The sequence below is a fragment of the Anser cygnoides genome, chromosome 9 (assembly GCF_040182565.1).
Source record: "Anser cygnoides isolate HZ-2024a breed goose chromosome 9, Taihu_goose_T2T_genome, whole genome shotgun sequence".
Lineage (NCBI taxonomy): Eukaryota > Metazoa > Chordata > Aves > Anseriformes > Anatidae > Anser > Anser cygnoides.
Window position 1 is genome coordinate 9875983 of NC_089881.1, and position 23272 is coordinate 9899254.

The window sequence follows — 23272 nt, forward strand, 5'->3', positions numbered from 1 at the left end:
CTTAGCGTCAGGACTGTGCTTTACAGCCAAGTCACTAATCTTCTGGTACATGAAACATCTAAAATTGTACTCAGGCTACTGTAAATTTCATAGCAATACAGCAAGACTCAAAGTTATTTAGAGAGCTATAGACTGACTACACCACAGATCAAATGCGGAAGAATGGGGGGGGGGGGAGAGGGGTTGTATGCTGCATGGACTATGGACAGAACACACACACCCTACCCCCCCTAGGAAACAGTTGTACAGATGAATCTCAGAAAGGCCACTGTATTCTTTGGGCACAGGGAATGGTTTTCAAACATTTACTGCAGACATAGAATGGAAAGTGGAAAAAATATCAGATTCCACTCAGGCCATCAGCTACCCTAACTCCTTTGACTACAGCATGGATAGTAGAAATAGTTGAATGACTTTGAGAACCCACAGAAGTGAAAAAAATGATATTAAGCAAACTAGTTGTGATGTTAATCCTCATACTTCAGCATGCATTAAGCCTAAGTAGAAGCCAAAGAACGTTTTGTAGTTACTTAAGTTTGTTATCAAGATGAAGTACACAGTCACGAAAACCACTGGTTTACAGGATCGAAGAACACATGACAGATGTGGAAGTCTTTCTTGGAAGTCTTTTCCAACCTTAATGATTCTATGAAGGCTGGATGTGGTGCTTAGGGACATGGTTTAGTGGGTGATATCAGTGGTAGGGGGATCATTGGACCAGATGATCTTGCAGGTCTTTTCCAACCTCTATGATTCTATGTCATGTTATACCTTTCATCAACTCATTCCAAAATTCAAAATCTTTAAATCTTATGTTTCAACATAAAACTAAGATGGCATTCTTGGGTTGGGGGGAATCCAATTCCTCTAGCCTGTATGTACACTTGTATTACACACTGAGATGGCTGCAATTCAGAAAAAAGTCTAAATTGATGAGAAACATACAAATTTGATTAAACATACCATGTAAAACTATGACTTCCAGAAGTTACATATATTTTGAAAATCCTCTTCTATTCTGTAAACAATCATCCTCACAGCCATCTTTAAGTAGGTCATGCACATTATGATGTCTATTTTACATGAACCCATATTTATTTTAATTGTACCATGTAAACATTACATATTTAATACTAATAAAATTTATGGATTTGGGTGGCCAGTGTCTTTTCAAAGACACTCAGCATCTCTGACAAGTTTGCTAAATTTTGAGGTATAAAATTAAACTGTGAAGCCTAACACAAACACAAATATCCATTTTGCTTCCCAAATATCCAATTCTACCTTCACCCCCCTAATGCCCATACACTTGCTAACCTATTTTCTTTCCTATTTGGACACAAAAATACACTGCTTTGGCAGACAAAGTTTCCAAGTATATTAGTGCATTTTCAGTATTGGTTTCCTGTTCTTTCTATCCTATGCTTCCAGAAATGAACTCAAGGCTCACAGAAACAGCTATGCCCTGAATACTGTAATTCTACTTAGTGGGTACAGACAGCAGTCATTTCCTGAGCTAGAAAACTCTGAAAGGAAATCTGTTTTGTTAGAAATTTGGTAAATTACAGCATCCCCTAAAACGCATAATCATGTTAGAAAATAACAATAAACATTATTTTCACAGTAGCATTAATAGTATGCATAATAGTATTGGTAAACTACTATACTCTGCTTTAGTTACAAAAATTAAACTGATCATTACAGAACTGAACCAGTAAAAGACAAATCAATTTCTTTTCAGATACTATGTGCCTAACTCCTTCCCCTCCTTCAAAGAGTTAAAGCACGTGACTCAAATATAAATTTAGGAAGGTAAAGTATGCAAGTTTTATATAAATGACTAAGCAGGGAAAATTTGAAAAGTAGTCAGATTTTTAAACTTAATCTTTTTTAGCAAAGTATTACCACAAACAGTGGTAAATTCCACTCCAAGCTCCTGATTTAATCTTCTCCGGATTGCAATGTATAAGCCCTCCTTTGTTGGCTGCGGTATTTCAACCCCTGCTGATGTGTCAGAAACTGTGAACATTAGGCAAAATACAAATAGGCTGCATTGTATCAGACTATTTTCCTTTTTTCTCTTTTCCAGAAGATGAGAACAGATATGATAGAGAGCAATAACACCAAATCCAGTGCTCCCCTCCTGACCCAAAGATACTTGAGGATGGTCACAAAGGATGGACACAGCACATTCCAGATGGATGGTGCCCAAGGAAAAGGTCTGGCATACCTCCGAGATGCATGGGGAATATTAATGGACATGCGCTGGAGATGGATGATGCTTGTCTTTTCCGCATCTTTTGTCATTCACTGGCTAGTCTTTGCAGTGCTTTGGTACGTGCTAGCCGAGATGAATGGGGACCTGCAGTTGGACCATGATTCTCCACCTGACAACCACACTATATGTGTCAAGTACATCACCAGTTTTACAGCTGCTTTCTCTTTCTCGCTGGAGACACAACTCACTATTGGTTACGGCACTATGTTCCCAAGCGGGGACTGTCCTAGTGCTATTGCCCTGCTCGCAATACAGATGGTCCTGGGGCTCATGCTGGAAGCCTTCATCACAGGTAACCTTTCACATTCAATCTTTAGCTACGGTAGGTTTAACGAAGCCATTAAATAAATGAAGTCAGAAATAAATATCATACTGATATTTAAGAGAAAAAAGAGTTAAGATCAGTCACTAAAAGGATAATGAGATTTTAGCTATGTAATGTTAAACTCCTTTCGTTAAAAGGCATAAATTAGGTGGTGACAAGATTTGTATTAGAAAGTTCCACTATTTGTTGCTTGATACTTGTGGTAGCTCCCCACTTTACAGTCTTAAATAACTTATTATACCATAATCTCTTCATGAAGAGAGATTCTTTTCAATGGAATTAATATGTATAAAATCAATTTATTTTGATAGTTATAAAGTTTATTTTTGTGTAGGTGAAGTATTTTTGATGAGATTTTTATTCATCTTTAACTCAATATTCCCCAGTACCCAATGTAACAAAAAATTTTAGGATGACAGTCATTTGGAGATATTTTAAGTTTCTTAAAATAATTTTCAGGTTTCAAGTATTTCAATAGATCTAAATAAACAGGTTTACTGTACATTAAGAAATATCTTCTCCAGTGGTAGCTCACCAAGATTACGTATTCTTGCTAATTATAGTACATAGTAAGAGGACAGCTTAACAGTTTTCAAACAACGCAGGCTGACACTAGGAAGACTACATGCACCTAAGTCTGTTTCTGATCCTTTGGACTGCTTTATCTAGCTCAGTGACTGTAGCCAACCAACCCAGGCACAATGCTCATATTCACCACATTCCTTCCCATGACACAGGTGCTTTTGTGGCAAAGATCGCCCGACCGAAGAACCGGGCGTTCTCCATCCGCTTCACCCGCTCTGCTGTAGTGACCCACATGGAGGGGAAGCCATACCTCATGTTCCAGGTGGCCAACACACGCTCCAGCCCGCTCACAAGTGTCCAGATTTCTGCTATTCTTTACCAAGAACAGGAGAACGGTCAGCTGCACCACACTAGTGTTGACTTTCACCTAGACAGCATTACTTCAGGCGAGTGCCCTTTTTTCACCTTTCCACTGACCTACTACCATTCTATCACTCCATCCAGCCCACTGGCTGCTCTCCTCCAAAGAGAGGCTGCTCACCATTTCGAGCTGGTCATCTTTCTATCGGCTGTGCAGGAGGGTACTGGAGAAATGTGTCAAAGGAGGACATCTTATCTCCCCTCAGAAATCATGCTGTACCATCGTTTTGCTGCTGTGCTAGCCCGCAGTGCCAAAGGTGAATATCAGATCAAGATGGAGAATTTTGACAAGACAATTCCAGAGTTCCCAGCTGTGGCTGACTCGAAGAGTCCCAAAAGGACTGCCAAGGAGATCCGCATCAACGGACAGCACGCCGACAGCTTCCAGCTCTCCGAGACTGGCCTCACAGATTAGACAGAACAGACTTTGAACTTTGTGTCTTTTTTTTTTTTTTAATTGTTATTACATTAAAATTTCAGGTCCCATTTACAACCTTCCTTCCTTGGCTGCCACCATCTAGTGATCTTTCTCATACTCCTGTCATTCTAATTACAAGGTGATATGCAGAGCGAAGAGAACTGGTGTGCCCATGTGAGCTGGGGAGAGACTGGATTAACCACCTAGAACAAAGTCAGGTACAAGAATCACAGTACTAATTCTGGGAAATTAAAAGAGCTACCTGCTGAATTCACCAGACTATGATTAAAGCTGCACTGACCCTGAAAAGGAGAGACCTCCAAAGCTAAACAAAATCCTAATTGAACAGCTTGTGACAAGGACAGCAACAACACAAAAAAAATCACTCAAAACCAATATAGGGTCATTCAGTAAATACATTAGTACTGGGATAAGCAATTCAGTTGATCCAAGACCCTAATTTTTCTGTTCTCTTAACTCTTTGGGGATATGGGGTTATATCAGTTTTCAGATGGCTGAACTGACTCTTCGAAAGTACTGCCAATCTCTCATGGCAGTGAAAAGCACCCCTGCTGTGCTTGCTTGTTAGTCAAAATTGTAAATACTAACTGTAGTTCTTCATTCTGCCAAGTAAGAGGAGAACACATCATCTCAAGATAGGTCTATGAAGACGCTATTAAAAAATCTTGACACATATGGCAAATGCTGCAGTGGAAATTTTTTTTGTATTTGGAAACAATGAATAAGTTATTTAGGAGTGGAAAACAAACTATTCTAAATGAATTAACGTGCTCTTTTGAAAGGACAGTACATCTCATGTGTTCTCAGCTTTGCGCCGCTTCTGTCAAGTAGATCTGACCCAGGAGGATGCACTACGCCCACATGAGAAGGAAAACTGCATCCATTTATATTTCATGCTTTTATCAATATTTGCCTGTACACACAGCACAGAAGTATTTACAAAGACACTTGAATCAATTTTAAAATAAAAAATTAAAACGAACTATACATGACTTTTGTATTTAAGTGCCTCAAGCCTACTGCAATTAAGACGATCTCAGTAAGACATTCTAAATAATTTAAAAAGCTAAAGCATAAATAATTATCCATCATTCTATTTACAAGCTCTTAACAAAAGCAATGTCTATTATGATTGTTCATACCTGAACAGTCAAGTTCCAAAAAAAGTAAAAGTTGTCTTTCAAAGGTAAAAGACACTTCCCAGAAACAAAGATGGCACACAACTTCCATTTACAAATGAAATACTCTACCAAACATGCTTCCTTTAAACTTAATTGGTCAACAGCAGGAAAAAAAGGTCTGAAGCCATCTGTTGAGATACCATTAACTCAACTCTTCAAGCCTCAAAATTCACTTAAAGTGTATTCAGAATGCAAAAAAGCTGAGCAAAAAGCCACTTTGTCTTAGGGTCCATACTTCCAAAGCTCTGTAACATGATGACTGAAAATACAGCACAACTCTTCTGTGCCAGCAACTGCTGTAGTCGCTACAGAGTCACCTTCTTCCTTCACAAATGGAAACAGCAGCCTCAGAGAGCCCTTTCACAAAGGAGGAAGAAATAGGCAGAGGGCCTGTGTTTTCAGTGCAATTCCACTCTTGTTCCAAACTTGTTTAAAAATTGCCTCCCTACATTCAAGATCTTAGAGAGATCTGGTTTTGTTACAGATATTCTCAGAATCTTTCTTGGAATTTAGTTTTATATAGAAGTATTCACGAACACTGTGGAGCTTGCAGAGCAACACTATCAAATTACATTGCCTTCATTCCTACTTTTCAGTTGTTGACCCCACATGCAATTTAAAGATCTTTCCTTCCACCTTTCTATCAGTACCAATAATTGTCAAGTATTTCCTTCTAGCATTTTCTTCATGTCTCATGTCCTGTGCCAATATAATGCATTGAGAAAAGTCTTACAAATGGAGAACCAGGTACAAGAGCAGTAGAATACATCTGTGTCCGTGTTACTTCCGTGAATTAACCAAGAGCAGTGTTTTGTGTGAAGTATTTCTTCTGTATCTCACATACTCCAGTCTCAGACAAACCAATTATTCTAAAATTCAGATGTATAATCCCAACAGGGTGGCACAGTAATCTCACCTTCTAAAACCAAAGCTATAAAAAGCTGTTTCTAATTTCAGTTAGCATCTAATCACCAAGTGTAGGTTGCTTAGTTCAATTTCTAAATTGACTTGAGACTTCCAAGTTGTCCTGTTCAAATCACTTTCTATTTATAGATCTGGTTTAAAGGGGGCTACAGCAGCACATATAAAGAAAAAAGTGTTTTAGTATATGCTAGATGCAGTGTTATGTTCTATTTTGGAACGTACAGCTGAAGAATACCACTGAAGCATGTTAGACATACAGACAACTGTAGTTATTTCAGAATAGCTACAAAACAAAAGGTAGACCACCACTATTGCTTTTACAATTCTGCTGATTTGGTGAGCTGTGGATGTCTCAGGAAGTATTGGAAATATGCTATGGTCCAAATCAAAATACAAACCTAGAAGAATTGCTGATCAGCTCTGATGCAACAAAATTGCATTCTATACTTTCACTAACATTGCAGGAGCCCTCTGGTGATGAACCTTCTTTGCAGATACCTCTTGCTAGCAAGGTAGGGAAGAAAAATAACCAAGGCAAAGAAAGTCAAAGTGTGATTCGAAGCAATTCAATACCTTTTGTATCTTCACTTGAGCACCCTTTTTATATTCAAGCTTTTTTAACCTAACCAGTAAACACATATTAAACAGAATTTAATCAGGTTTCACAGATGAATTTCTAAATGTCTGGTTTAATCTACAATTATTTATTACCAGTGTGTAATTGCTGGTAACTAATCAAATCCCCTCAGCTACTAAGCTGGTATTAGTCAAGAGGTTGCACAAAAAATTAAGCAGCTTTTGTGCAGCTCTAAAAGACAGCTGTGATCAAGAAAACAACTTGCTTATTTTCTTTGCTAATGGCCTCCCCCTTCCAGAAGCAATTTGCGTTGTCAATGAAGTTTGTCAAAACTGTGACAATCTGCAACAGAAACTCACAAATACTTCATGCATCTTTAATTTTCATACTGAAACCTGGAACAGATATTGCTGTTTATGTTGGGAATCACGTAAGTGTGAACTTGCAAACTGTTACGAGTGCTGAAAAGCCTTTTGAGAACAGTCTATTCATCACATTTGGAAAGCAATTCTCCACTGCAGGTCTATTACTTTTTTAATCTCATGATTTTTAATCCAAAGGTTCTTACATTGTCATTCATTATGAATGCCCAGAGAAGTTTCATATTTGATCTGTTATTTTGTGATCACCCTGAACAAAGAATATGAGAAGTTGACAATCCAGTAAATTATGTAATTTGAGGCTGATCTAAGGCCCTACAAAAGAGCAATGAAAAACTGAAGCACAGCAAAATTGGTAAATGGCATGTCAATTCACTCCATCTTTCCACTCTAACCGCTATATGAGTGGTCTACTAGTGCCTAGTATTAGCATGGGGCTTTTTGGCACATCTGCATCCCTACTTCATGCTCAAAGTATTTCATGATTGGAAAGCATTTACATAACACAATTTATTAATCAAGGCTTGAGTCAAAACAGACCAACACCTGTTAATAGTTGTGTTCTCCACCTTATTTCTCTTCGAAGGTAAAGAGGAGAGAAACAGTCCTCCCACTTATGTGGCCTTTAATCTCAAACACAGCAATAGAGAAACATACATTACTGACTAGTTAAAATAATTATTTTAACTTAAGACCTCAAAAAGATAGTCTCTTGCCTCTATCATACTGTGCTACAGAGATTTTGGCCAAATAAGATTAAACTAGAAGAGTAATAGAACAAGAGACTTAGAGGAGGAGCAATCAGTACTACAGTTTCAAAAGTTGAGAATAAGCATTCCATCCTTCACGACACAACAGTACATGCAAGAAAGCACAAGTAGATACTGTCTTCAGAAAATTGTTCACAGAATCTGCATTCCAAGTCCTGATCACTAGGTGTTGTTACAAACAGTAGGTGAAGCCTTAATGCCCCATGTTCAGGCACAAGTCAGCTTCAGTAAGGACAACTTGCACACTTGGAAGTTCTCAATTTCAGTTGAGAGGTGCATCTCATCCTGAAGTGACAGGCAATATTTTCATCACAGTCTTAATCATAAATGTGGTGCATTGTTTAGTATGGATCTGAAAGTGTTTATCACATGAGCAGGAAGGGGCTAAATAAATGAAACTAAATCTACTATGGTAGATATTTCTGCTGTTTCTACATTTGCCTCTCATTAAAAAAAATGTAGTCCTGAAGTCTCAGCAGTACCTACCCCTCCCTATCCCCCCCACTTTTCCTTTTTCCTCCCCAAAAGATCTCTGAATATAAATACGCACTAAAAGACGAATTTCACAACTGGCAGTAAAAGAAAAAAGGAAATCTCAGAGCAATCTCATGTTATCTTTAAGATTAACTTCTTTTAAGTAAAACAAAGGATGAGGAAAACTAGCATCATCTTTGTTTTTCAATTTGAAAAAGCAGAAAAATAAAAGCATTCTTTAAAATTATCAAAAATCAACATATACATGGAGAGAAAATTCAGATGGCTTTGAAAGCAAACATGGTAATAAGACACCTAAAGCATGGGCCACCATGATCATCTAGAAGATTAACGTAATAAAAAAATATTCTTCCAACAAAAAAAAAAAGACTGCTGATCAGGAATTAAAACACATTCCTATCAACTTCTAATTGCAATCGAATCTCTTTTGTCTTAAAACACAACCTGCTACCATCTTTCCTGACCTATGCTTTACCAACACATTCACTACAGAAGCTGTTTAGCCAGGACTTCTTCAGCAAAGCCCAAAAGACCCTCCGGGCAGTAAAAAGCCAAGGCCATTAGCAAGCTTTCAGTAGTACAAGACTTCTCACTAAGCACAGCTGCAGTACATGCACGTGTAAACAAACCACAAAGACAAAATCATACCAGAGAACCACCAATGCATGACCCCACAAAACATAAGTCGGTGCACTTGTGCTATATTCAGTTGACAGAGAACTTCCTTCTTACCACTCACCAAGTATAGATTTTTACCTGCTTGGATATGTTTCATCTCCCAGACAACTCAAGTTCAGGTGAATACTCCAGCAGATACACTGGGTCAAAATTAATTACCCAGTATTCTGTCTAAATGTGGCCAAGAAATAGAATAAGAAACATGGCAGGTACACTTCTTGGTGCACTCTCTCACCTTTACTGGGTGAGAGGGGGAAACAATTTAAATGAACAGAGGACTTGTGTGACAACTTTAATTTGACAGGCATTCATTGCATAAGCATGGGAACCTCAACACATCGCCATTAGGATCTACCACACACCAGCAAGCATTCAAAAATTAACAGGTTCACACTGTCCAGAAGTTCTCAGTACCAAAACAGCATAGGCCAGGAACACTTAAAAGTTGTGTTTAAAAGACAAATACACACAGAGTGCCCATCAATCAATAAAGGCTCTTCTCCAACATATAGGAGTTTAATTCCAACTACAGACACCACACCTTAGTTGAATAAACAGAACCTAGTTGCAGCAGATTTCTTCCCTAAAATATGAAGATCTCTAACAGTGAAAACAAGACAGAAAAAAGCAAAGCTGAAAACACATTCAGAGTAAAGCAGCACAGTATCACGAACCCTCTATCAGGGATACACCTGAAACAGTTAAGAAAGGTTTATGTACATACAGGTCCCTTCCCCAAAACACGCCCCTGCTCCTCCCTCCCATTTTCTGCACATACAGTAACAAAACCATACCTGGATCTTTTCGCCCTGGTTTTTCAAAGCGTCTGTCTCCCCTAGAAAGGCAGAATAAAAGTTTCAAATGAGGTTTGAGAACTACTCCATTCATTTTAGGTGTGAGGTGTTTTTTAGTTGTTGTTTTTTGTGTGTGTTTTTTTTTTTGGCTTGGTAGTGGGGCTTGTTTTTTATTTATTTATTTTTTTAAGTCAAATCTTGGTGGACAGTATCTTTAAAGATCCAAATGACAACTGAACTTTTCAGGAACACCAATACACATGTATTCATTGGCAAATATGTTATGAAGTGTGGCCTTAAATATCATCAGCAGAACAGTGTCAAGATGAAAAAAATGAAGTGAATCCTTCAGAAATCCACATATTCACCCCACAGGTTACTGACTTCCATTTTAGCTCCCATAATGTATATTCTCTAAGCAGTTTTTTCTTCCCAGGAAACTGATAGAGAACTGATAGAGAAATACTTCGCAAAACTGCTCTTTAATTGCTCCTAAGTTTCTGGAAACATTACTATATTGGCTCCACCTTAGAAATTCAGATGCTCCACTCACAGGTATGCCTGAGCACCTTTCCTAAAATATTTTTAAGTCAAAAGGCACAAATGGAAGCTAAAAAGATGTATATACAGAACTTTAAGGTCTAGAGTTTTCTGTTACCTTTCCTCCCAACTCTGTGATCTGTGCATTTCCCTGCCCCCTCCTCGCCCAAATCCACCCTCCACTTCATCAAAACTTCTTTGGTAGAAACCGCTTTCTCCTCGGCCTCTGCCTGAAAAGACAAAAAACACAACTGTTTGAACAAATAGTAATAGAAGTTGAGAAAGTCTGGTAGGATGCCCTTTCCTGGTATCCCTGTGAACTAATCTTGCAGTCGTAAGCCCCTAGTAAAATCATCTGAGGTAAAAGGGAAAAAAATGAATAGACTCAAGAACGAGTCTTATACAAAAACTCTTATCAAGAAGCACAAGACCAGACTGAACAGGCAAACAATTCTGTAATAAATGCTATGCAGAAAAAGACAGAGCATGTACTTACCCAACAGAAACAAGGATGCGTTGTTCACGCAACATCCACACACGTGTACTTTACAAACAAAAATCAGACAGCTTTTACCAGCAGCATCCAGTATAAGGGTGCTATGTTGCAGATGTACTCATGACTACTACTATCAAGGCTAACAAGGGAGAAGGAAGCTTCGCCACTCTTCATTTCCAGTGATTCCCTGCAGAAATCTTCCCCAGGAGCAGTGGGAAGAAAAGAAGAATCACAGGATGGGTATAGCAAGACAATACGAAGAACCCCAATAGCTACAGAATAAATATTTGCGTCCTCACTTTTTGAAGAAGTGATTCTCTGTAGGTGGCTATCAATTATCAAGCCTCAAGACAAAAAGTTACAGATGTATCCTCAAGTGTAAAGCATCTTGAAGCACATCTTCAGTGTTTAGTTAAAAAAAAAAAAGAAAAACGACACCCACATATCCCCGGAGCTTCAAGGTAACTTCCAGCATGGGTTAGATTACTGGCTGTGGTGAAGTTTTCAAATCTACAAAAGATTACAGGCACTGCTCTACAGACTGCTACAGCAGAAGAAATGAGAAATTTTTTTCTGTTTGTTTTTCAAGTCAGCTGACTTACCATTTCAAGGATCCAATGGAAAGAAAAAAAAGTGAAACAAATCAATCAGCTAGTTGTCACGATAATTTCTTGCCTACATATACATGCAGCCCCTATACAGCCTAGTCCAAAAGCCTAAAAAGCACCTGATAAATAGAATTCTTGTCTGTAAAACTATCACAAACCTCAATCCTTTCACACTTCCAGGCTTAAAGAAAACAAACACCTCTAAGGATGATTGAGAAACCAGGCCCAGTATCTGGAGGAGTAAGACAAGACAGAATGACCAAATGAAGCAGAAAATAAATATCTTGAGAACAGACTCCAATCTCTGTAGTCTTCTAAAGAAAGTAATGTTAACAAGCTGCTTAATCTGAAATCTAAAGACTCCAGGATACAAGGAATTTAATCCTCTTTTTTTTTTTCCAAAATGAGGCTCTAAAAATATTTTGAAATGGAAATCATTAAGACAGCTGCAACAATGTCACTACTACTCTATACAAAACCTCTTGCAAAAAGTTTCCTCCCAGATAGCAAGAGAAAAAAATAGATGCTCAGATATGGGGAAGCCAAATAAAATTAGTCTCAAATTCTTCCTTCTGCTTCAGAAAGGGGGTTTTAAACATCCTCTTTGAACAAAACTATTAGGTTTCCTAACACCAGCAACGCAGTTCAGTGGTGGAGCTCTTCGTCACAGATGCGAACTTCTTTACCACAGGGTTTTAGGGATGCTTCAAGGTGACAAACCCAGATGGAGACTGGACAAAACTTATGAAAGAAACATCCTAATGTTAACTAAACACAGAGACTACATCTGGCTCAGGAAATGCACTGAGTTGCCTATGTCTGGAAGGTGAGCATTTCTGTAATATTTCATTTTTGTATTTTTATGCAACCATAATCTCTTGTCAAGTCACCTGCTTTTGGATGTTACAAGAGACAATTATGGAGTAAAATGAAGCCCTCCCTGACTGAGCAATGCTGTTCTGTGTAAACTCAGGTGGATGCAGAGGAGCCAAATGAGCACTCAAGACAAGAGAATAAATTAGCATCAGACCAGTGGCTGTACTATAAACAAATACCTTCACTATGGGTAGTCTGATACTACAAGGTTGACAGTAAAGATGAGTGCAAAGTCAAGAAGCAGCAAAGATGTGATATAACACCAAGAGAAGCACAGTGTTTATTCAGTTAAGGCACGATGGGTCGCCTAAGATCCTGTGACTCTCCACATATAAAAAGCCAAGGGAGTTTTAATCACCTCTTGCAATGGCACCTTTGTCTAGTTTCCTCACTACAGAAAAGCTCTCTTCCTCCCTCTCACATAAAATAATGAAGTGAAAATAGCTCACAAGAGAAAGACCCAGGCGGTCCGAGCCAAAACAGAATTAAGACAGACTCAACTCATCTCTTCGAGGTAGTGGAAGTCGAAGTCGCATGCGCTTTCCCTACAAAAGCAGATGTCCTTTTCTGTTCTCACAGTGAAGGACAGCAACATTTGTAGTGCTCCCCTTACGTCTGAATGCACGCCGATTACTAATACCAGACACACAACTAGCAGGCAGAAGGCTAGCAAACCAAGGCAAATGCCTTGTATAAGGGAAAGAAAAGCATCAGAGTTGTTTTAACAGCAGGACAACAGATACCAGCTTTGCAGGTACATAAAACAACAGCCTACTTACCCCTCTCCACCTATGACAAAGTTCAACAGTATTTCAGCTGTGCTCAACCAGCCACCAAAACGGTTGGAATTAAAAGAAAACTTTGAAAAAAATCCAAACAAAACCAAATGATCTCAGCAACTCACTTTAAGTCTATGGAGCAGTGGTACTGACACCACACAGTACTGGGCAGTACCTGCTGAAGCCACCTCTGTCCTGGCTGGGTTGCCACCCACCGCCACTGCTCTCTTGCGGGGACACTGCCCAGGTGTGCAGCCAGGCACACGTGTACCTACAGCAGAAGCCAACTAGACCACTGCATGAGAGCCACGCTGTACTGAAACAGATTCTGCCAGGCTACAGGAGGTAGCTAGCTGAAGAGAACTGTGTTGATAAAGTCAGTTGCTCAGCAAGTAGACTAAGTAGACGACCGACCAGAAAGCGCACACTAGGACATGTAATACTGGTATCAGAACAAAAAATACGAAGCCAGCAGTGAGGATGAAACCACACATAAGCACACTGTTTGCCACTCTGTGCCTTTTTTGTTTGTGGCTAATAAATCTAGAACCACATGCTTATTTTAAATGCCATGCCACTTCCAAAAAAGATGTCTGGAATAGGGGGAGCAGACCTTTTGAATGTAGATGTTGAACAGAAAATATTGAATAAACTCAATAAACGTCAATAAATCCTTCCAATAAGAGCTGAATAAAGCAGTTGTATCATTTCGACTTCAGTAATTCCTTTAAAACCTCAGAATGAGGACCTCAATCCACTGGATATTGTGATCATAATAGGCAGAAATAGATAACCCAAAAACCAGACAGGTCTGAATTCAAGGAAAACATACAAGACAAAAGCAAAAGGGCAAGAAGCAGTACAGTCATTCTAACTGTCATTATAAAAAAGCAATGCAACAAGCAAGTTCTTAAAATCATTGGACAACTGGAGTTCAGCATCTACTACCAGTTATATTATTCAGGAAGAGCAGGACAGTTGTTGATCGATTGTAGCTGTTTAGGTATAAGTGAGAAGTTTCCTCTTTGGCACCATTTGCATGCTTTTGAAAAAAACAGTAAGGACAGATTATAAAGGGGAAAGGAGATGAGAGGGGACAGAACTCTAACGGAAGCAAAGCACCCTTCGTAACGGTCTTCACCAAAAAGAAGAACAGCTGCAAAACAAGGTGGCTGTAAGCCTGCAGCCCATTCCTGGGACTACTTAAATCCCTCCTTATCTGAGGCTCTTATTCATGAATACTGACATTCCAGTCCCACCAACACAAAGCATGGGCTTAACTGCACACCACGGGGGAGCTCCCAGGCAAACAAGTCAATTAGGAACAAGGTCACGTGCAAGTGCTTGGCTTTCTTTGGAGAATACAATTTCAGAACCGAATCAAGAGCTTGGGATTTGTGTCTCAACACCAGACACGCTGTATTACCAATGGAAGTTCAAGACTGCAGCTGGTTTCAACAGTAACACCAAGCTGTAATTCAGTGTACAGTCAAAAACATTAAACAAAAATCAAACTGCCTGTCACACAGTAATCATCTTCACATCAGCTAGATGCAACCACTGTCACGAAGACAGGGGATGACTATGGAGAAGGTATTTACCGAGTGGTATGTTGTAGTATTAAATGGCAGTAAGTGAAGTCACACTTAAGAGTTCTAACAAGAACTTCTGACAGAAGTTTTTGTCCCCCCCCCCCCCATCTTTGTCAGGAACTCCCTCTCCCAAACACTGTAACAAGTCTGTGATTTGTGCCTCAGTGAGCAAACTTAATTCTAGTTGTACATGCTAGTTCCTCCTTCAAGTTACAGTTGTGCAAGTCATTTCAAGACAGTAACCTTGTTTTGGTAAAGCTGAAGCGGAAATTCCATCAGCAACAGCTTTGTTGCATACGATGATGCAAAGTGCATTAAAAGTACCAGATCACCTTTAGAATCCAGACAATTTTGTATGGCAATAAAGTAAAATGTTTTCCAACTCTTAAGTGAGGCAATTCATTCAGTGAACAAGCTCTGAAAAAAAATCCAAGTCATTTTCATTGTAGCTTGACAAAACAACTGCATTTAAAGCTTGCTATTTGCAAGCCACACGTTACTTCTACAGGTTACTTATCATTAGGCCTTGGCTGAGTATTTCACAAGTAACTGTTACAAAGTTCTCAAATAGAATAACATTATGTGTGAAATTATTAAGAATGTAAAATTCTGTCCCAGCAGAAACCCTGATACGTTCACTGAGATGGAGAAACTTGGGAAGACTCATCATGCCTAAATCCCAAGGCTAATTGTCTATGGGAAGAGTGAACAAAGAGTTGCAATGAGGACCAAGGGAAGAGGAAAAGCTCCGTAATTTATTTCAAACTGTATCAAGAATGGAAAAAGAATGAGCTAAGGTGGAGAAACACATCCTCTACAGCTCAGCAGAAGATAAGAATGACAGAGTAGCCTAACTAGCACAGCATGTAAAGAATCGTAAAATGAACAAAAAGATGAAGTGAGGTTGAAAGCAAAAGTGAGAAAACTTCTGCATCAGAGTTCCTGATACAACATTAAACATCTCTTAAATAAGTATGAAAGCATCCATATATATGCAGTAGGGGCTTTCAAACAGCCCTAACAATATTGCATAAATTTTAAGTTTTGTCCACAGAAGTGTAATGAATCAAACTATCGCCAAACAAAATTCCCTCCACACGAATACATTTAAGTAATGGAATTGCTGGATTAGGAGTCATATTCTGCCACATTTAACCTTGTGACCTCATTGAAACTAGTAAGAGCAACTAAAAAATCCACTGCTCACTGTGTAAGGATAACATTCATGGTTAATGGTAAAGAAATGAAACAAAAAAAGAAATTGGACAAAAGAAAAAAAGGGAGTTAGGCAACATAACGTCCTAATAAACTTGAAACTAGAGAGCACACTAGTGGTCAGATGATCTCAAATCACCAAATTTTAAAGTGTTCATTTCATCTGCAGAATTAAGCCTTAAAGCATTTAGAGAAAAATAGCTAAATACGTATTCCTAAGGAGAGCTAACCATGGACAGTAACAGTGCAATTTCCACATTTAAGACACAGCAAAAAAAGCAAGCTTTCAAATATAGAACAGAAATATAACAAAGCACAGATAAGAGTTTACTCCCACATCTACATATGCACACATATCCCCCCTCTTTTTTTTCTTTTTTTTTTTTTTTAAAAAAGAAAGCCCATAGCATTTGGACAAAGCTGGTGATAAATAAAGAAGGCAAAGCAATAGGGCATCAAGAAACAGCTTCCTAGAAGCTTAGATGTATATGCCTTGGCTGAGAAACAGTCATGAGAAGGGACACAACAATCTACAAAACCAAGAAGGAAGCATGATTAAGCTGTGAGAACATAAATGAGAGAAAAAATCAAGTCAAAGCAAAATTTCGGTCAAGCATTTAAATTACATATGAAAGATGTCTGAAGATGTTACTGAGAATATCACCAGTTAGGGACCTTTAAAATTAAGTTAGAAAGGACCACAGAAGAAATCTTATTTAAGCACCTGTAAGGACAGAGGTTACATGACTGATCACTCCTAGTATTTTTCAAGCTAGTAGCTTCTAGTATTCTAGATGTAACTCATCACATTCGTACATAAAAAAACAGAATAGTGTTCACAGCAGTACACACATTGAAAGTGAACTGCCAAGATAAATTCTAAGTTTAACGTTTTGTTTTGAATCTAGCGATACTGCTTTACTGCTTGAAGACATTTTCTCAATTCACTTGCAAACATTTGAAGCCATCCAGGCTTAGACATTGACTACAGCCATGCACTAAGACAAATTTCTCCCGAACAAATTAAATTAGGTCTTTCCATTACCTTCTCGTTTATTCTTGGCATATTAATAGACAAAAGTGACTATTTAGAACATTGAACAGCACCTACTTCAATCTTAATGTTTTAACTAGATTTATAGATTCTTCTCTCCTTCCCCTACAAATTGGTTTTATACCTTTATTAAAGTTATTTCTAACCGTTCTGAACCAAATCATTTCCTATTCCTTCTCAAAACTTCCTTTCCTTTTGCTTTCCACACCCAATTTGATGAAGACACATAACAGGTACCACTCATTAAGGTGGTATGCAGAACCATCACTAAATATATTGATTCTTTGAATCCCTTCCAATATGATGATGTTAAAGTCTTAAGGGAAGAAAAATGGGCATGAGAAACTGGCTATTATTAAGCTTCATCTAACATCTTTCAGAAGCTTTAACCTGCATCACCTACATACATTGCAGCACACTCCACTAACAGCTCACCTCGACCTCTAGAGGAACTTCGACCTCGAGGAGCCCCTACCACCGTTCCTCCTCCACGTCCCGTCAATCGCAGGACTGCGGCACTGTTTACAGACATCGAGAAATTTCTCTGCCAAGAAGAAGAAAGAGCCAAGGTGAGGTTCTATTAAAAAAGAAAACTTACCATTACACAAATTTAGCTCAATACCAGCTCTGCTTTCCTTTCATTTATTACACACTCTACAACTGACTAATATTGACAAGGAAAAGGATTCCTTGGAGCCATGAGCAGCAGCAGCAGTCCATAAAAGGATCTTCACCAATATTAGTTCTTCCAAGTTACTTACCTGAAATTTCCATGCTCTAAAGGTAGCAAGTGAACATCTACTGCTTTACTGGATAATTAGGCTGATCAGAACATCAGTAGCTTTATGCACTGCCATTCAGATGCAAAGAGTGACTGATACTTGCCAGCATTAATACCAATTCTAAATTCCCCTCTAAAGCAAAACAGTAACATGCACAGAGCAACAGACTTGAATAAAATTGTATTTACTGCTTCTATTTCCCTTTTGTAGAAATAAGTCCTTTTTTTTCCCCCCTTCTAAATGTATCACAAGAGTAACCTGTTTTGGGGAAAACTAAATGTATTTAAGGCTTGTGAAACTTAAGCGATGCTTATTTTAGTAAAACAATGAACACAAGTGAAAATCAACTTTGTGTAAGTAATAGTTGAAGAAAAAGTCCTTTCAACAAAGAATGGATAATTTTAACCAAATCTGACCCCATTCTCTGAGCACAAGTAGTTGGAAAACAGCCAGAAAGCACGCTCAAGAAACATTTACAAGCAAACCTGAATTCACACACTTTCTAAACACAAGCTTTAAGTAACATACAAAGGATCCCAGTTTCCTGTGGCTCCTTGACAGAACTCAGAAGAGGCAAACTGCTTACATGAACTCATCTTAATTATTATGACTTTGAAGATCTTCAGAGAATAATGAGACAAGCAATTAGATTCTCTTTAAAATCTAAATAGGTAACATCAAAGCCAACAGGAACCTGAAAGAATTTTAACCTATTTCAGAAACAGGTCTAACTGCTTGGTATGTTCTTTCTACAGAGTAGATCTTCCTTCAATAGAGAGTTGGTAGCTAAGTAGATTTGAGGAAAAAAAATCCAACTATGCATAGCAAAACAGCAGGGTCAGTCTCCAGTTAGGAAAAATCAAGTCAGATATACTGTCTCTTAAAATTTAAAGCAATCATTCCAACATAAGTCAAAATGAAGCACCTCAATTTGCCTCCACACAAAGCATCACCTTTCCTGCTGCAGATACTTCTGCTTTTTTTGTGAAGCAACTGAATTTGAAAAAAAAATCTACTGTTGGTTTGTTGTTCCCATGTGTTTGCTTTTTAAAGCCCTGAACACTCGTGAACTATTTTGTACATTAGTACAGATTAAGTTATTAAAAGCAACACATGCCAGCTGAGGGCTTCAATGAGGAGACGCCATCCCTCAAAGCACATTGAGCAGCTAAACAAAATTCTTGACCTCAAAGTAAAGAGAGCAATAGGGGAGACACCATTCAGGAAAGTCCTTTGCTTACAAGAGCCAGTAAGCTGAGTAGCTGATAAGACAGGAAAACAGGATACCACCATTTCTCTTGATTTAAAAAAAACACAGATCAGAAGACTGCTCAAACTGCCATTTGTACACATTGTCAGTTCTTCAAAAATGAAGAATTCAAATTTTCTTTTAACATCATTTAAAAATCATTACTTACAATCACGACTAAGCACTGTTTTTATAAGTAACGATCTAATTTTCTTCTGCATTCATCTCTAATTATCTTGTATTTTTTTTTGACATGAAAATCTGGATGCCAATACAAACACAGATCAACTTGGATGTTTAAGATGAGCAATTTTCTGTCTTTCACTCAGACCTAGATGAGTTTTGACAGCTGATCCAGCTATAACTGTATTGTGGAAGTTTCTACTCATCTAAAGCATACACCACACCTACAGTTTACATCTGTTATTTTACTACAGATAAAACTGTAAGCTATTGATCAGATTCACTGTTTTGCATAAGAGCTTGCTTGGTTTTTCCAATGCCTTATTTTTCCAATAAAACAAGATTTTAAATTAGCTTTTTTTCTCTGCCTGAACTCTGAGCAAGTTCTCCCCAACCCTCTGCATGTGGCTTGCTGTGGTGAAAATGCAATATTCATAAAGTCCCTAACAATATTTGACATAGCAAGATCACAGCAAGATAACATAAAAAAGCAAAGCCAAAAAAAGAAAACCCTTCTGCTGATGAGTAATATTACACAGAGAGTGTCCATCCCTGACAATGCACACCAAAGGGCGAAGTTACCCCCAAACATAGGCTCAATTCATTCTTTATTAGTAAATGGAGGATGTTCCAAGAAACAGACATCAGGAACATAACCCATTTACACAAAAAAAAAACAACTCCATGATATTTAGCAAGCACTTGAAACTCCCTTACTCCACAAGCAAATTCTCAGATTAAGACAACTGAATTCCTTCCTAATACAAACAGGAACATGAAAAAAAAAGGGCCATATGCTGCTTATTGCCAGTGATCAGTGATAGAAACCTCGGAAACCCCTGTAAAAGCAACCTGCAAAAACCTTCTTACCTTCAAAAGACAGGTTCCTTGGAAACAGACCTCAGGCAAACCTATCATCTCATACACTAAAACTCAATAAAAGGTGAATCAGTTGGATTCTGTTAGCTCACCATCCTCATCACCAGGTGTAGTGGGTTTATGTGGCAAGGTTTTGTTAGCAGGGGGCCACAGGGGTGGCTTCTATGAGAAGAATCCAGAAGCTGCCCCATATTAGATAAGGGCCCTGCTGCTGGCCAGAGCCACACCAACAGGCAGTGTTGTTTGTGCCTCTGTGAAAGCAGATTTAAGACAGGAAAAAAATGCTGCCAAAACAGCAGCTGGGAGAGAGAGGAGTGAGAAACAGCCTTGCAGGCACCAAGGTCAGTGAAGGAAGAGGGGGAGAGGTGCTCCAGGCGCCAGAGCAGAAGTCCCCTGCGGCCTGTGGTGAGGATCATGGTGAAGCAGGCTGTCCCCCTGCAGCCCATGGAGTACCACGGTGGAGCAAGGTTCCACGCTGCTGCCCATGGCAGAGCCCCCGGTGGACCTGCACTGATGGAGAACCCCTGCTGGAGCCGGCCCCGGGCCAGACCTGCAGCCAGTGGAGAGGGGACCACGCAGGAGCAGGGGGTCTGTGGGGAGCTACTGCCCACGGGGGACCCAGGCTGGAGCAGTGTGCTCCTGAGGGTTGGACCCTGTGGTACAGACCCATACTGCAGCAGTTCTTGAAGAGCTGCTGCCTGTGGGAAGCCCACGCAGGATCCCTTTGGGAAGGACGGCATCCCGTGAGAGGGACCCCATATGGAGCAGGGGCAGGGAGTGGCCGAGAAGGAGCAGTGGAGACAATGTGCCATAGACTGACCACAAACCCCATTCCCCTATATCGCTCGGGGGGGAAGAGGGCGCATGGGGGGGAAGGCATTTTTGGTTTCTTGCATTTCTCACTTCTCTAGTTTGTTACTAATAGGCAACAAATCTTACTATATCTCCCTACTCCCAGTCTGTTTTGCCCGTCACCATAATTGTTGAGCGATCTCCCTGTCCTTATCTCAACCCTTGAGCCCTTTGCATCGTATTTTCTCCCCCTTTCCCTTTGAGGAGGGGGAGTCAGAGAGCAGCCATGGTGGAACTCAGCTGCCCACTGAAGTAAAACCACTACACCAAGGAAGTTGCTTCCCACTGGTCCTTTTTATCTGTTCTGTGATTCTGTCCAAAGTGTATCTTGATAATTTAATGGGGGATACTTTGGTCACAAGTATCCGACTACACTTAAATTTCACAGGCAGTGTAGTGATAAGACAAGGAGTAATTAATAGCTTTAAACTAAAAGGGTAAATTTCAATAAAGCATTTCTTCTTAATAGCTAATTCTGAGGGTACTAAGGCCCTCAAACAGGTTGCCCAGAGAAGTTGTGGATGCCCCACTCCTGGAAGCGCTTGAGGCCAGGCTGGATGCGGCCTGGGCAACCTGGGCTGGTGGAAGCTGTCCCTGTCCATGGCAGGGGGTTGGAACTAGGTGGTCTTTAAGGTCCCTTCCAACCCAAACCATTTATGACATGATTCTAAGATCTTATCCCTGAAGCTCAGAAGCACCCGTCACCTCCATCTGTACCAAGAGGCTACTCAGCACACTTTCAATACCACAGACTTACACTTGATTATCCCTCTTGAATACTATCTTGACAATTACCAGAAAAAGTCAACATCCCCTTTGACCATAAGAGGCTTGTAGTTCACTGTCTAAAGGAATCCACTATCCACCAGCAAAAAAAAATGTCCAAAGTTATTTAACACAAAGGTTCAGTATGGTGTGCTACTCTATATGTGGATGACCATTTCCTGGGCTCACTGCCTGAATTCCTCCTGTTCCCATTGGAGAATGGGAGCTGGGCTAAGATTTCCCTTAAAAGCATCTCCTCAAACTCAGCTGCTTTTTAAGACTACAGTTATGACATGAAATGCCTATTGCATATTCGCAAGAACTTAAACATGGCTGCTGATTAAAAGCTGAACTATTAGCACCCTATGTCAGAGGATGATACACTAAACAGAAGAGAACTATAAACCAACTCTGAAGAGGGAATTCCAGAAGAGGTAATGAGGATATGCCAGAACTCCAAGTCACAAAGATGATGAAAAATTCAGGAATACAGAGCAGCATGGGACAAAGGAATAAGGATGCTCTGAAATCTTAAGAAACTAATACCATCATTCCCCAACTCCCTGCTAAAAATCCAATTGCGCAAGTCAGTAACAGCACCTAGATTTCTGTTATTTGAAAACCACAACAACCACAAGCCATAGAATTTTGAAGTAAGAAAACTAAACTGTAAAGAAATGACAAACCAGAAAGCAACTGCACAACCAGAATTTCTGAAAGCCATAAAGAAGGAATCAATTCAGAGTCAAAAATCAGAGGCACTTAGATAGGGGACGGTAGACAGTTTTCCTTGCTAGGAATTGGCTTGAAAGTAAGGGCTTTCAAACTACTTAGACCAGCCATCGTTGAAACGTAGTCTTGTCGTGGACTACCTGTTCTCACTCTTATCTTGTTCACCAACTAATTATTATAACTATAGAAACCAAACAAGATGCTCACATATGTAGTTCACATTTCTTAAGAAGGTGCTTAATAGGCAAAAACTTCAACTCTTTCCCCTAATACCAAAAACTAAGTTTCAGAATTTAGATCCTTCAGAGAAAGTGGCTCCAAAACTGTAGAGAAAGTTTCACTTACCAAAATGCTGTGTACTTAAAAAAACATAATACTTCTCAGATGATCCTAGATGTAATGAATTGTTCTGACATCAACAGAACACTTTATGAAAAATATTTGTTCACATTTAAGATAATCATTGAGTATGACTATAATTTAGATGCTATGCCAACACAGACCGCTTTCAGAATCCCTTTCCCTGACTGAAGTCTACCAATCTCAAATCTGGGGTTAAAACTAATTTTATGGTTTTTCAACAAAGGCACACTCATCATTTTGCTTTTACACTAATGACAATCTACATATTAAAAAACCAAAACATTAACTCTCTGTAAGGATACAAACCTGTTCTTCTTCTGTAAAAGGTACAAGTGCCAGTGGTGGCAGGGGCTCCTCTTGTAAAATAGGCAGAAACTCCTTATCCAGAAGGTCTGAAGGTATCTATATGAAAAGCAAATAATAGACAGTTACTTGAAATACCCAGATACTTTCATTTCAGGGATGATGCCACATACAGTATAAAAATACTTGTGTATATCACTGTCAACTCTCTCTCCATC

General features: G+C 39.2%; 2 protein-coding genes across 12 annotated transcripts in view; one reads left to right on the plus strand and one right to left on the minus strand.

The window, feature by feature from the left end:
• The window catches only part of GIGYF2 (GRB10 interacting GYF protein 2), a 78572-nt gene that overhangs the window by 37859 nt on the left and 17441 nt on the right, over window positions 1-23272 (minus strand). For 10 of the 11 annotated variants that reach the window (XM_067002624.1, XM_067002620.1, XM_067002623.1 and 7 more), the window contains 4 exons: window positions 23058-23153; window positions 17382-17490; window positions 10445-10556; window positions 9787-9827 (listed from right to left, as the gene is read on the minus strand). In XM_067002624.1, the coding sequence (XP_066858725.1) occupies window positions 9787-9827; window positions 10445-10556; window positions 17382-17490; window positions 23058-23153 (358 nt within the window). The remainder of the gene's footprint in view (window positions 1-9786; window positions 9828-10444; window positions 10557-17381; window positions 17491-23057; window positions 23154-23272) is intronic. The other variant, XM_067002626.1, reaches the window with a different exon arrangement.
• Window positions 2077-3963, plus strand: KCNJ13 (potassium inwardly rectifying channel subfamily J member 13). The gene is made up of 2 exons (XM_013188079.3): window positions 2077-2570; window positions 3341-3963. The coding sequence occupies exons 1-2, from the start codon at window positions 2093-2095 to the stop codon at window positions 3961-3963; spliced, it is 1101 nt and encodes a 366-aa protein (XP_013043533.3). The 5' UTR covers window positions 2077-2092.